The sequence below is a fragment of the Wyeomyia smithii genome, chromosome 1 (assembly GCF_029784165.1).
Source record: "Wyeomyia smithii strain HCP4-BCI-WySm-NY-G18 chromosome 1, ASM2978416v1, whole genome shotgun sequence".
Lineage (NCBI taxonomy): Eukaryota > Metazoa > Arthropoda > Insecta > Diptera > Culicidae > Wyeomyia > Wyeomyia smithii.
In genome coordinates this window covers 141,405,173-141,420,101 of record NC_073694.1, presented here as the reverse complement: position 1 = coordinate 141,420,101, position 14,929 = coordinate 141,405,173, and the positions used below count along the sequence as shown (strand labels likewise).

Here is a 14,929-nt window from a genome sequence, read left to right as displayed (position 1 = left end):
AGAGCTTTTTGATTCAAAATGACTCTTTGCAACTTTTAAAATCATCAGAATACAAATATTTTGAAAAATGTTTAAATTAGACTTTTCATAAGAAATATTAATCTACCATAAAAAAATTATTTTTCATTTCTCCATCCTGGACTTTTTTTTTAAGTTGCGTATGAACTCTAAGTTTCTTAAAAGAAAAATAAAAAAAAAATTCAACTCTTTTTTTTAATTAAATTTTAATGTTTATTTTTAATTTTTTTTGGTCAAAAATTTTTTTTGCACAATGTATATTTTTTCTATGGTGCATTTTTAATTCCCTACAACTCATTCTCAGACAGTTTTTCTATACAACCAACGGTTTCAGGGCTACAATGCTTCGAATAAAACCTATGCCAAAAGGCATACGCCCTTTTAAAATGTAACTCATGGGTGTAAAAAATCTCTCCATCTGTGAAAAATGCTCAGTTTGCTAAGCCAAATACGTGTGCAAAGTTTCATTCAAATCAAAAATGGTCGATATTCGACCAAAGGTCATTTGGCGCAATCTTGCTCTAGAACGTAATAAAAACTGATGTCTTGCAAGAACAATACCATACAGAGTATGTGTAGCACAGAGCCGCAGGTCTCTCGTTGTATATGATTGCAGCGGTACAATTCTATTGGTACATTTCAGCGGTACATTTCAGCGGTACACTTCTATTCGTACTGCAGCGGTACACTTATATTCGTACATTTCTATACGTGTGCAATCGAGGAACTGCGTTGCTGCAGCTGATGGTGATTAAAAGTTTATCTCATGAATATGATTACCATAAACGGTTAGAAGTAATAAGTTATTTTTATTTCATTTCATTTTTGATATCCACTAAATGTTCGTGACTGTATAATATCAAAAGAGTTAATTCCTAAATAATAAATGTACAATTTTATAGAAGAGTAAAAGCCTGCGAATGCTTTTGAATTTTTTTGTCCATTGACTCAGGTTCATTCAAAATCATTTTTAAAATTTGACCATTGTTTGACGATATTTGTTTTCACTTATGGTCTGACGAATAATATACGTATATTAGCTGTCCTCGTAATACAGTGAATGTAATTTTTAGCAAAAGAACAAAACTTGGCGAGCAAGAAAATATTTTCTTTTTAACTTCAACTTCGTCGGAACTGTTGATTGCTGAGATCTTCTTACGTTTGCTTATTAGTGAACCTATGTAATAGGGTGTTCCAAAAAATCGATGTTGAAAAAGTCAAAATGCTCAGCCCTAAATTGAAAGATAAGGTTATTTATAGCATTTTAGTAGAACATTTCGACTTTCTAAAATATGGTTTTCAGGTTGCCCAAACGTGATTTATAAAAATATGACTTTTTAAGCTACAAACCCACTCTGTTGCACTTTTTTCAATTCTGTTCGATTCCTAAATTTTTACATTGTGAGGTTGTTTCTGAATATTTTGCATGGTTCAGTTAAGCATTGCATTCAGTTATTTGACTCCCATAGCCCATTGAACATCACAGAAAAATTATTTTTTTCTAATAATTTTCAGATAAAACCCACAAAATTTTCAAATAAAACACATAAAAAAAAATTTTTGATCAAAAACTGAAATTTTCATTGCAAATCGGGATTTATGACAAAAATTTACATGAACAAAGATACTTGATATCTTATCAGGGAGCTTAAATATTTGCATTTTTATATGTGATGGAAAACTATGCATTTTACCATTTATGTTAAATTTCTGTTTTATTTTGGGAGATAAAAAATAACAATGTCCAGAAAACTAATGCATTTTTGAATAACTGATAACCTAATAAAAGGTTTAAAAATTCGGAAAAATATGCGTAAATAGTTAGAACGAAAAAAATCACAATTTTAGTGCCCTCTAATAGAAAACTCAATGTTGCTCGTAACAGAATAATAGAAACATGATGTCTTCGATTAAGTTTCTTGTTTTGAGATAACCTATAACTTTGTCGTAGACACCTTGTGTTCACCTTATTCTGATTGAAAAGTAAATTTTTCATCTCACTCATTAGTGGATTGATCACCCATATTTTTACATTAAGAGATGCATTTTTGAATATCCTGAAACTTCTCCAAACATACCATATGGTTATAATCAACATTTGAATCACTGTTTAGGAAATTATTCGCACAAACGGCAAAATAAAACACTGTGCAATGGAGATATTGAGCTTTAGTGGCATTTTTGTGAAAATGCATTGTTTTCCATCACATGTGAGCCCCCGATAAGATATCAAGGATCTTTTTGCCTTTCTCCTAGAAGGGTATAGCAATCACTGAAAAAACCAAAGGTATAAAAGTGCTCCAAAGGGTCGAATCTCGTATATCAATCGACTTAGTTCGACGAGCTGAACATTTTCTGTATGTGTGTGTGTGTGTGTGTATGTGTGTGTGTGTGTGTGTGTGTGTGTGTGTGTGTGTATGTGTGTGTATGTATGTAAGGGTCTCCCAATCTCACTCAATTTTCTCAGAGATGGCTGTACCGATTTTAATGAAACTAATTGCAAACCGATTTGAACAAAATTGGTATCAAAAGAACGGGCTTGTTTTTTGAACCATTTGTAAAAAAATTATATAAATATTGAACATATGGTTCAAAAGTTATGCAAAGAAACGTGTTTCAAAGACTGTTTAAACTCACTCACTTTTCTCAGAGATGGCTGGACCGATTTTCACAAAATTAGTGTTGCGCCATTTATTTATTTATTTATTTATTTACTATTACCAACAGACATAAAATAAATTGTCCTAATGGCTACTAATACTAATACAAATATCTCCGGAACATTGACAAAAATTTAGAACGTATAACTCGGTATGATAAATGGAAGTCGAAAACTAGCGACACTCTGTTGAAAGCGCGTTGAATACCTGTGATAGCACTGTTTGAGCTATAGTTGGTTCAGCGAAAGGGCAAGTGCAAAGCTGACATGCTTCGCAGGGTTCTAGTTGGAGCATGCAGGTTGATTTGACGCAGAATGGCAGGACAGTCGACCCGTGATGTCAGAATATCGGAGACGAGCATAGCGCGTGCTGTTTCCCGACGTAGTTGAAGAGTATCGATCTGGAGCAGCTGGCATCGGTCCTCATACCTGGTATTACGCATGGGCTGTTGCCAGGGAAGCAATCGAAGGGCATAACGTACAAACCGGCGCTGGATATTTTCGATTCGGTAGATAGCATTATTATAATGAGGCACCCAGACTGTAGAACAGTACTCCAATGAAGACCGAACAAGCGAACAGTAAAGCGTGACTAGGCAGTGGATGTTTTTGAAATCACGTGTCATTCGGAAAATAAGTCCTGGTTGTCTAGAAGCCTTCGCTACGATGAAAGATATGTGTTGCTTGAAGATGAGTTTTTCGTCCAGAAGTACTCCGATATCCTTAATGAAGACGACTCGCTGTACTGGAGAACCGTTTAGGAAGTAGTCAACTTGTAGTGGCCTGTTTTTTTCTCGTAAATGTTATAACGGAGCATTTGGACGGGTTTAGTACCATACGATTAATCTCGCACCAGGAAGCGAATATGTTGAGTTGTTCCTGAAGAAAAGCGGCATCGGCAGAATGTTTGATTTTGTTGAATAGCTTCAAATCGTCGGCAAATGCAAGACGGGGGCATTTTAAAGAATAGTGTACGTCGTTGAAGTAAAGCAGGAACACTAGTGGGCCAAGATGACTGCCTTGCGCAATCCCGGAGAAAGCCGAGAACGATTTCGAGATTTTGTCGTTAATTTTCACACTCATAGTCCGTCCCACTAAATATGACTCTAACCAGCACAGCAAGCTGCCGCTAAAGCCATAACGGTCAAGTTTGGCGACGGCAATGCGATGGTTTATTTTGTCGAAAGCGGCTGAGAGGTCCGTATAGATCGTGTCCGTTTGAGATCGGTCAATGAAGCTGTCGATTACGAAACTTGTTAGGCAGAGTAAATTCGTCGTACACGAGCGTTTCGGAAGAAACCCATGTTGTTCGTCAGCAATGTTATTTTGGCAGTGCGCGAAAATTGGTTGCAGTACGATTAGCTCGAACAGTTTCGATATAGCACACAAAGCACGATAGTTGTCGATTTTTGTACGGTCGCCCTTTTTGTACACCGGGAACAAGAATGCGTGTTTCCAAGCTGTAGGAAATCTTCCTGAGGAAAGCGACAAACGAAACAAGAAACTCAACGGTATAAGTAAATCAGTGATGCACTTTTTTAGCAACGTGGCCGGGATACCATCCGGACCAAGAGAATAGGAATGTTTCAGTTTACTAGCAGCGGTTAGAATCATTGAATCGTCGATATTAATCGAGGCGATTGATTGTCCATAAGAGGGAACGTTATTAGCGGCCTCAAGAACTTGGTCATTAGTAAGAGTTTCACTGTTGAATACACTAGAAAATTTATCGGCGAACAATCTGCATATTGCGGTACAATTATCTGCTTTCTCGCCAGCCAGCTCCATACTAGAGGGCAGACCTGATTGCTTCCGCTGCATTTTGACAAAATTCCAAAACTTTTTTGGATCAGTCTTCAATTTACTCTCCATCAGCCGCCTATAATTTGAGTAGCAGCGTCGTAGTTTTTTATACTCGTAATTTAGTTGCCGATAGTGTTCTCGCAAACAAAGCGTACCGTTTGCTGAAAACCTTCTCAATGCAGCTTTTTTCATTGATTTTAGACGACGTAGTGTGGAAGATTGCCAGGGGAGATACTTTCGATGACGGGCTTTAGGAACAAAACGTTCCAACACTTCGGTACAGACAGAAGTAAAATCGTTCACGGCCAGGTCTATATCGGTGTGATTCAAAACAGTAATCCAATCTACGTTGCGTAGCGCGCTTGACAAGCCATCGTAATCAGCTCGACGAAAATTGAATCGAATCGAGTTTGCTGAAATCGGTGGATCGATTCTATAACGATTGTCGAGAGACAGAACAAGAGCCGGGTGGTGAGGTACGGTTTTGACAAGCGGGTCGGGTGCGTATGCAATCTTAGGAGCCGTGTCACAGATGCTGACGAAGCAAAGGTCTAGGCAGCGTCCGTTTTCGTTGGGATTGCCATTAATTTGCTGTAGGCCAGCGGCGTTATACCCGTCGAGAAGATCCATAGCACAAGCGTGAAATGTAGACTGATCCGGGTCGGGATAGTAAAAGCCATCACAAGCAGGGCGCCAGAATAGACTAGGTAGATTGTAATCATCAATAATTATTATTTCGTCGCGCGGATTAGCTCTAGCAGTAATCGAGGAAACAGACTGAAGATGAGTATCGATCAGCTGCTTGTCGCGGGTGCGGTCCGGTGGAAAGTAGACAACGCAGATAAACAATTTTCTATCGGTCAACTGGACAGACACCCAAATCTGTTCGAGCGTTTTCCACGTGGGATCACAAATAACGTGAGCTTTCAAGCGTCGACGAACGGCAATGAGTACACCTCCACCGGTCTTTTTCAGGCTGTTGAAAGAGCTCCGATCACAACGGGAACCTTCGTACTCGTTTCCAAACAAATAGCCTGACACGGTACGATCGTCCAACCAAGTTTCAGTAAACGCGATAACATCGTAACAGTCATCCGAAAAAACGAGCACATAGTCTTCGATATTTGAATTCATGCCGCAAGTATTCTGGTAATAAAGCTGAACCATCGAATCCGGGTTGCGGGATCGTATCGCCCTGGGAGTGGTAGGCAGCGGAGCTGACGGCGCGGGTGTTAAGTTGAGTATGCTAGAACACGAATCGGAATGTTGGCATTCGTTGTCAGGGGCATAAAACGAGGATGGATACTTCACTTGAGCGAGAGTCAGTTGACTCTCGCTGTCCAATAATAAAGCATGAGAAAAGTTCGAACTATTGACGAAATCTATCGGGTCGTATCTGGTCGAAGTCAAATTTACGGACGAAAACTCCAGTGGGCCATGTAGAAGCACGTAAAGCAACATCCTTAAGGTTCTCTGGAATCTCCACCCGGAAAGATATAAAATTCAATTTCGCGAGATCTGCGTTTTTTTCACTAACATAATGACGTTAGGCGTTTCATTGATGCCGAGGCACTCTCGAGTCATCGCAACGATGTCATCAACAGTGTGGCTGGGATCTAATCTGCTTGAATAAAGCCAAAATTGCTGCCGTTCATCAGCAATGGTTTTTATTCTGCTTTGTATTGTTCTCGTGCCACAAACACCGACCACTGCAGCCCGAAATTTCGAAGTGTCTTCACGACTCCGTTTAGGTGTCGGTTGTTCGCCGGGCTGTCGCTGAGAATACAAAATCTTCTGAACTGGTAAAGCGGTGCTGGCTGGAAAGTGTTTCTCTATACGGATCGATAAGTTTGATACGACTGTATTCAATTTGGCGACAGCTACACACAGCATCGATGTATCGGTAGCGGAGGGTGTAAGGGGAGCTGCAACCACTCGTTGAAACTATTGGCGCACTCGTTACAAAACCAAAACAGATTATCACTGAAGGTGGCTATCACGTCCAGAGTGGAACGTTGCAGTCCCGAAATGCAGGTGCGTTGAAACATGGAACCTCAATTCCCACGGCAGGCAACTCTATCGATTCCGTTGATAGGTGAGCTGCATGTTTTACAGACAGAGGCCATGACTCGAACAAAAGAGGCACGATGCCGGTAGGCGCCAACTTATAAACGGAGATTTTGCAGCAGAACGTCTAGAATAACTCTGTACTCGATATCACACACGCGAAAGGTGATTTAAAAAAGCAACTGGTAAAATAAAATATTCGTAAATGCAATTATTACTCGAAAAAAACGTCGAAAAGAAAATCACGGTTGGAGCAAAGTAAACAAGCTATTGGCGTGTCCCTTTTGAATTTTATTGTTATTGGACTTTAACTTTGTCCGTTATGTATGATAATGTGAAATCAGGCTGTGAAAAGAAACATGTTTTTCTAAGACTGCTTGAACTCACCCACTTTTCTCAGAGATGGATGGACCGATTTTCACAAAATAAGTTGCAATAGAAAGGTCTAGTTGCCTGATAAGACCCATTTGAATTTTGTTATAATCGGACTGTAACTTTGTCTGTTATGTATCAAAATGTAAAAGTTATGAAACTCGATTATCCCAGAAACTACACAACCGATTGGAACAAAATCGGTATCAAATGGCTGTCTTCAAAACTATCGACTGATTTATGATGATTGAACGGGTGGTTCAAAAGTTGAAAAAATAAATGTGCTCCGAAAAGATTATATTATTCATTCATTCTGGTCTAGTTAGCCAATAAAACCCTGTTGAATTTCATTGTTATCGAGCTGAAGCTTTGTCTGTTGGCCTAAACTTACTCCCTTTGCTTAGCGATACCTGGATCGATTATCATAAAATTAGTGTCAAATGAAAATTGTAATTGTCCGTTAGGTTCTATTCAATTTAATTATGATTTTAATTTTTTATTTTTATTTTTATTTTATTTATAGTCAACTTCAACCATTATGTAATTTGATATGTTATTTAAAAGTTATGAAAAGAAAATATAACCTAAATACTAATTGAAGCCAACTGCTTTAAACAAAATGTGTATATGTAATACGTAACGTAGTAAACAAATAGCCTTTCATAAGATGTTTTTATAGCTGCTTGCTTCAACTGTTGCAGCGTCCGAGGAACTATAATTATAGCATTTTCCGCTTGACAGATAGACAGATAGAGAACCTCAATTCACTTAGTGTCTGCAAATGTGCCGGTTGCAACCCGCTATGTGTACTTAACAGTGTAAGGTGATAAAAATTGGTGATTAGTTTGAAAGACAAGTATTTTGTTAAACACTTCCAATAAGTGATATCGAAGGTGGTTTCAGATTAACCTACCGAGGCGTTCTGTCAAATTTAATTTGAGAGTGACTTTCCGTAGTAGTGAACAACACAAGGAATCTCTCAGAAGATTGGGAAACTCAAAAAGTAAGTTAACAATAAATTTATACACATCATTTTAAGTCTTTTCTTCACGTTCCATATGTCTCTAAAGTTTATGTGTATATAACAACAACGCTAGAAAAATAAATTCAGAACTAATAAGAATGTGCCACTAAACTTAGCATTGGGAATCGAAAAATATAAAAAACAGTTTCAACAAAAAGGTTGTATGATGCGATGTTTTCAATCATTGAGATGTGACGAGCCATAACTATCAGAATGGTCACATATTCAATAATACTGATTATAAGTCAAATCCGAAAAGCGTATTTACGTCCTTGTTTGGTTTTTGTACAGAATTGTAAAACTTCAATCATATTCGATACAATATTGTCGATGGTTATTTTCAAAATGTTTACAATTGCTCTCAGGAGCACGGTCAAAAAACACCTACTCTATATGATTCCAATTAGGGAGGAAATGAGATAAACATGTTCTTGTTTGCCATTCGGATTGGGTTGGAGTGTATTATTGGTATTTATCGTGGTCAGTTCAAGATTTCTATTGAAAGTTGAAATATTAAATTTGAAATATCAGTTCACCAGCATGTAGCTTTTTAATTAGAATAGAAAACGTACCAAACGTACCAAAAAAATTTTGTTCTGAAGATTAAAATAGTTGCCCTGAAGCAGTATAGCTTCTTAATCATTTCAGTGAGTTTTGGGGCCCTAGTGTAATCTGAAGATCATCAAGATGCTGCGCAGTAAGTACTCGCCGAGTTCTTGGCTTCTACTTTGGCTTACGAGAAAACCTTAGAGCAAAACCTGTGTTTACCAGTGTAATGATTATTTATTCAAACTTTCATTTATACTGCATATTACCGAGTTATTGGTTTCTACGAAATTTACCCACAATATATCAGGAATTAGCGAGATTTCGGTTATTTTGTGCCGAAATTTCAGTGCTAGCTGTCATTTTTAACCGAGTGGCGCCAGCCAAGATGCGGCTGTAAATTTTAAGTGTGTGAAAATATGGTATTTGTCGTTCTAGAATAATGGAGACATGTGTTACAGTTCCCAGTTTAATAATGTGCTATTGCATAATTTTGAAGACAATCGGTTTCATACATTTAAAAGGGATGATTTACTTATAATTCTTCCAACAGATAGAACGTTAAAAAATTAGAATATCACAATAATCCCAACTTAATGAAACACGAACTGGAAAAGAATAAGCAAAGAATTAAGTTGAAAAGATCAGCGAATAAAACGTATTCTGATCAAGAAAAAAAAAATTAACCGAAAACTAATGCAATTCAAAAGATTGGATAAAAAGTATACGAATCGCGAAAAAGAAGTTAACAGTCAACGAATGAAAATAAAACGAACGATAGACGACAACTATAAGGTCGACAAAAAGGAAAGTAATAGCAAGCGAATGAAATTAACACGTTTGGTTGAAAACTATACCACCAACGAAAAAAAAAAGTAATATGAAACGAATGAAAATAACAAGAAAAAATGAAACATACAAAACTCGTGAAAATAAAATCAATAGCCGAGGAATGAAAATTAAAAGAACAACAGACATCAAATAAGAATCAGGAAAATGAAAAAAAAAACACGAGTGCGATTAGCAAGAACAGATACAAAGTATGCAAAACGAGAAGCAAGAAGAAATGCTCAACGAATGACAACGAGAAGAACTGAAAATAAAGAATACTCGAATATGGAAAGAGAATGTAACAATAAACGAATGAAAAAGAAAAGGTCTGTGGATGCAAATTTTGTCAATCGAGAAAGGGAAGTTAATAAAAAACGTATGTCTGAACTACGAAATTAAGAAAATCAAACACCAGCAAAAGACAGCTACAACAGTAAGGAGCGACGAGCCAATAGGTACAGAATGAGGACTATTCGCAAAAACGAGATTTACACCCAAACCGAGAAAATATCTAACAAATAGTAGAAGAGTGGCATCCAAGACACGACCGCATAGTTGACGTTGGACTACAATAGTTTTATATTTACCTTTGAGGCTTTGTTTGATTCGAGCTCGTTTTACTTTTGGCACGGTTAGATTTTGGCACACATGTGCCATAAACGAACGATTATGTCTAATCACATTTCTTATTTATTTCAACCAATTTAAGCTCAACATCCTCCAAAAGAAGGGTATTTTGGTTCTTTATGTTGCCAAAGCAAATGGCCGAAATCGATGAAACGGTTCCTGGAATATGACCGGAACATGTACCGATAATATAATGATCATGATCTAAGCAGTACTAAGCCTCTAATTACTCGGGTAGTAATATCAAGTATCTAGTTCATCAGCCTTAATACATAAAGCGACACCTCAAGTAACTTGAAACTAAAACTAGTTCATTGATGGAAATATCTATGAAAAATAGTCAATCATAGAGAACCGTTCATTTTTGGCATGGTTCAATCTTGGCAACAACAAAATTCTGCCGTGTCGTGTTTTGCAAAATCGAACGGGGTCTATTTTGATTATTTATTTGCAGCACTCTATTTTAGAAGAGAAAATATTCTCTTTAACTTTGATGAATACCATTCATTCTAATACAGTCAATTTTCTTCAATACGCGGAAAGGCGAGCTTCTATACAGATTTAAATTGAGCACGATTTAGTAGAAATTAAATAATATTTATTTGTCTTGTGAACGATGGCTAACTCTCCGATCACCAAGCGGCAAAGATGTCACATAATGAAATTTTCCTGCAGTTACAAGTTCATGGAAAAAAATAACGATGAAGAACTACAGTTTTCAAACAAAAATGTATTTTCACAGAAAATTTAAAATGGGCATGAGAAAAAACACAGTGTAGAGCTCAAAAATAAACAATGCAATTTCTCTGTACAATGAACCTAATTTATATACCTGCTATCTGCCTCTACCGACACGTACAGAATTTTGTTGTCCTAGGTGGCGCAGCGTATTTGGCGGCACCCGTTCATATTATATTGAATTCCCGTTCAATCATATTGAATTCTGATATTTGCTACTGTACGAAACAAGAAGAAGACAATTTAAACGGCAATTCGATTGAGTTCCAGATCGCAAAACGATACCTACGCGCTAACCCAACACGCCCCACTGTGTGTCGACAGCGGCAATGTAGTCTTCATTTGGCTTGGCTGCACACAAATGAATATCGAGTTCTACTGCACTGATCGACGAGGAGTGACCAGCGCTCTATTCATACATTGCTCGGTGCAGTACTGTTGCCTGTGCTAGCATGTTTTCCTTCAAGACATAAGTTTTAATAACATTCTAAAGCAGAACGTAAAATTGTCTGATAGTGGAGGTGGTTACGAACTTTCCGAAAAAGCTTCACCTTCAAGACATCGAAATAGTCTAGGCTCAAGGAAGCGAACATTAATTGACCTATTGGGACGGGGAGATTCTGTCAATTTTTTTGCCACTGCTATACAGGATATCACAGCAGGCAGTTGGTGTCTACTCATGAAGTCTGTGCCAGGCGTGCTCGCATGTGATTGGTACATTGTTCGTGAAATTTCGACCTTGAAACTTTTATGAAATTTTCACTGTTTAACAATGAAATGATTTCGATAACTAAGGAATCACAAAATTGTCCATCATTTTACCAATCCAACAACATATTGATTATTGTAATCCATCATGTGGTTTCATCAGTATAACCGTTTGAAATCTTTCATTCCAACGTTACACCTTGGTTTTAGTTTCCGCAGAATGTATCTCGATATAGTGCGGTTAGACGTAGTCCTACGTCAAAACAGGAATCAAAACTTTAGAGAGCAAGAGACATATGCAAACTTGGAAAAAACGAAAAATAGACTGTCTAAACGTGCTCTTCGTGCATCTGAAATTATGAACTTTCGATTGTCTATTCCAACCACTTGAAACGGCAAAACTATGAGATACGGTCCCGTCGACTGTTCAATAAAATTTATTGAGAGCCGCCGTCAGATTCCATCTTATATCTGTTGTTGCTGCGAAGAAACGTTCTTTGAAGCTGGTGTTTGTAAAATCACTCGTGAAAATATCATTTCTAAAATGTCTCACAAATTTTCTCCAAGAAACCTAACTTCGACTGTTGATTCTAGAATATTGAACAAGTATGCCAAGCAGAAACAACATTATGTTTGCCATACTTGTAATAAGTACATTGGAAAAGGGATAATTCCAAAATTATCCAGTAGCAATGGCTTAAAACTCCCTCCCGTGCCAGAATGCATAAACATGTTGAACGACGTTGAAGAACGATGATTATCTCCATATGTCCCGTTCATGAAAATAATTCTTTTGTCATATCGTGCATCAAATCCACAGGTGGGAACGTTGTTTTTCATGTAATTAAAACAATTTTCAAACCATAGGTGGGAATGAAAGGAAGCGTGATATACATCCCAGTGGATGTAAATGAGATGATAACATCTTTACCAAGGCCTATTAACAACATTAACTTGATGGCAATCCCTGTCGATTTCAAGCGAAATGTGGCTCATTCGTCAAGCTGTTTAAGGGGGTTTGTTCGTCCGGATGTGCTTGAAACAGCATATTTGCCAAAAACTGAGTTGTACCAAAAATATGGTATTCAGTTTGCCAACATAAATGAAAATATAGTGGAAACTGGTTCGGAGCCAAATGATGTCGAAATTGAAAACAACGAAGTGGAACTTCCAGAATGCGTTGATAGCATGGATAGCGAGGATGAATACTTCGAAAAACTAAATGACGGGGATGATGAATGTCTACTTTTCGATTTTAACACTATAACCGCTAATAACGCAATTGTCGTAATGGCACCTGGGCAGAATCAGCTCCCTGTATCAACGTACCGAAACCCAGATATAGAATATCTTTGTTTCCTCAGAATTTTCGCAGGGGTGGCTCGAAAACTTCTGGAAAAAGTATTAGTATATCAGACATTATAAAATGGGAAATTTGATTCCACGGAAACAAAATTGAACCAAAACGCGTATTATATCTCGCAAAACAAAACTTTTCAATGAGGCTTTCAACACAATTAAAACAACAATGAGGAAAAAAACAAACGCGAGAGGTGTGACTGCGAGGAAAACTTTGAATCCCCAGTTTATTGCCGAGTTACGTCAGCACAATGACGGACTAAAGTTTATGAGTCATATACGATGTGCTCCCGCCTACATGGAACATATTAAGAAGGTACTATTCGCCTTGATTCACCAAGAAGGGGCACCTGTGTTTTTCCTCACGTTGTCGGCCGTAGAAACAAATTGGGCAGCGTTGATAAAAGGGCTGTATGAACACGATACTGGCGAGAACATTTCTTTGCTGGCGACTATGAATTTATGCTACGAAACAAGGTCAAAGCTGATTCAAGATAATCCTATATTTGTTGCAATGTATTACAGAAACAGGATTAAACAAATTATGAAAATGATAACTGACGGAGGTATTTTTGATGGATATCCGATTACAGATTTTTTTCGAAGACGAGAATTCCAGCAACGAGGATCGCCTCATGATCATATTCTTTTTTGGATCAAAGATGCCCCAAAAATAGATACTGAAGACCCGGCAAGCTTCAACAAAATCGTCGAATTCATTGATAAGTTTATAACATGCGAATATGATAATAAAAATCCTTATTGCAAGTACTTTATGTCTTAAGTAAGCATACTGCAACTTGTGCAAAAGGAAAGCGCAATACGAATTTATGTAGGTTCGATTTCCCTAAATTTGTCATGCCCGAAACAATGATTCTCCAACCATTAGAAACAGATAACAAAACAATTGCCGTTAAAGAAAATTTGAAAAAAATAAAACTGTTGATGGAGCATTTTTATAATAGCAAAGAGAGAATTTACAGAGGTTTCGATGAAATTCTGTTCGACCTTCAAATGGATACCGAAGCCTACCTAACCGCTCTAAGATGCTCTGTGAAGAAAGTAACCATTTTCTATAAACGAATAAGCTGTGAGGTAGACATAAATACTTATAATGCTACAATATTGAACATGAAGGAAGCTAACGTGGATCTACAATATGTTTTGGACGAGTATGCCGCAGCTCAATATATTGTTGATTATGTCGCCAAAGCTGAGTCTGGTCTCTGTAAAGCGTTGAAAGATCTTCAAACTGAGTTGGAAAAGGGAAACAGAAGTTTACAAGAACGTTTTCGTTGTATTGCCAATAAGTTTTTGAATTCACACAACATCACTGTTTGGGAACGCCGCTTACATCATACAGCCGGGCATCGATTTTTATCAACAACACCAAAAGAGCTGCAGGAGCTCGACGCAGATTCCACTAATATTGCTGGTAAAGATGTTATAACTCATTATTCTGAACATCATGGAATGGCAAATGTTTGTCTTGCGGTGCTCGCTGCATTTTACTTTCATACTAGTAAGAAACCACGAAGGGATAAAAATTTATCGGATGACGAACAAAGCAATGACGATATAATGGAGTCTCAGGAACCATTTAGACGAAAAAATGCTCGGATTGTTCGTTATATTAGGTAACCGAATAAAAAATTGTAAATTATGTATCTTATTTTTGTTTGATTTTATTAAAACAATATAGATATAAACTAGCACAAGACGCAGATAATTTTTATCGCGAGCAATTGTTACTATTTTTGCCATGGCGAGATGAAGAAAGTGAAATTGAGTCAGTAAATTGGCATGCAAAATACATTTCACACCCAAACGAAATTATGAAAAACCGAGCGAAAATATTTACCTTAACCGAGGATGTTCTAGACAAAGCCATTCAAACTGCAAACGACAATAGATTACTGTTCGACGAGGAAGATATAGAGACCAGTGACCCACTTCCAAAAGACCAGGAGATAGATATTTTAGTACAAGGCGGATTGGATCGTTCAAAAAATACTAAACCTTTCACATACTGTGCACCTCCTAAAATAGACGTGAAACAATTATTTCAAATTTATGCAAACTGAATACTCGTCAAAACGAGATTGTAATGCACGTTTATAAGTGTTTTGTGACTGACAACATTCCACAGAAAATATTTATTTCTGGATCTGCTGGTG

At 37.3% G+C, this 14,929-nt stretch overlaps 1 protein-coding gene across 1 annotated transcript; it reads right to left on the bottom strand.

Annotated features, from left to right (window-relative positions):
* Nucleotides 1-3,445: 3,445 nt before the first annotated feature.
* Nucleotides 3,446-5,941, bottom strand: LOC129717247 (uncharacterized). Its single transcript, XM_055667103.1, has one exon. The coding sequence runs from the start codon at nt 5,939-5,941 to the stop codon at nt 3,446-3,448; it is 2,496 nt and encodes an 831-aa protein (XP_055523078.1).
* Nucleotides 5,942-14,929: the final 8,988 nt, after the last annotated feature.

Coding starts and splice junctions, on each gene's coding strand:
- LOC129717247 (XM_055667103.1), bottom strand. CDS start 5,941: ATGTTGCTTTACGTGCTTCTACATGGCCCACTGGAGTTTTCGTCCGTA.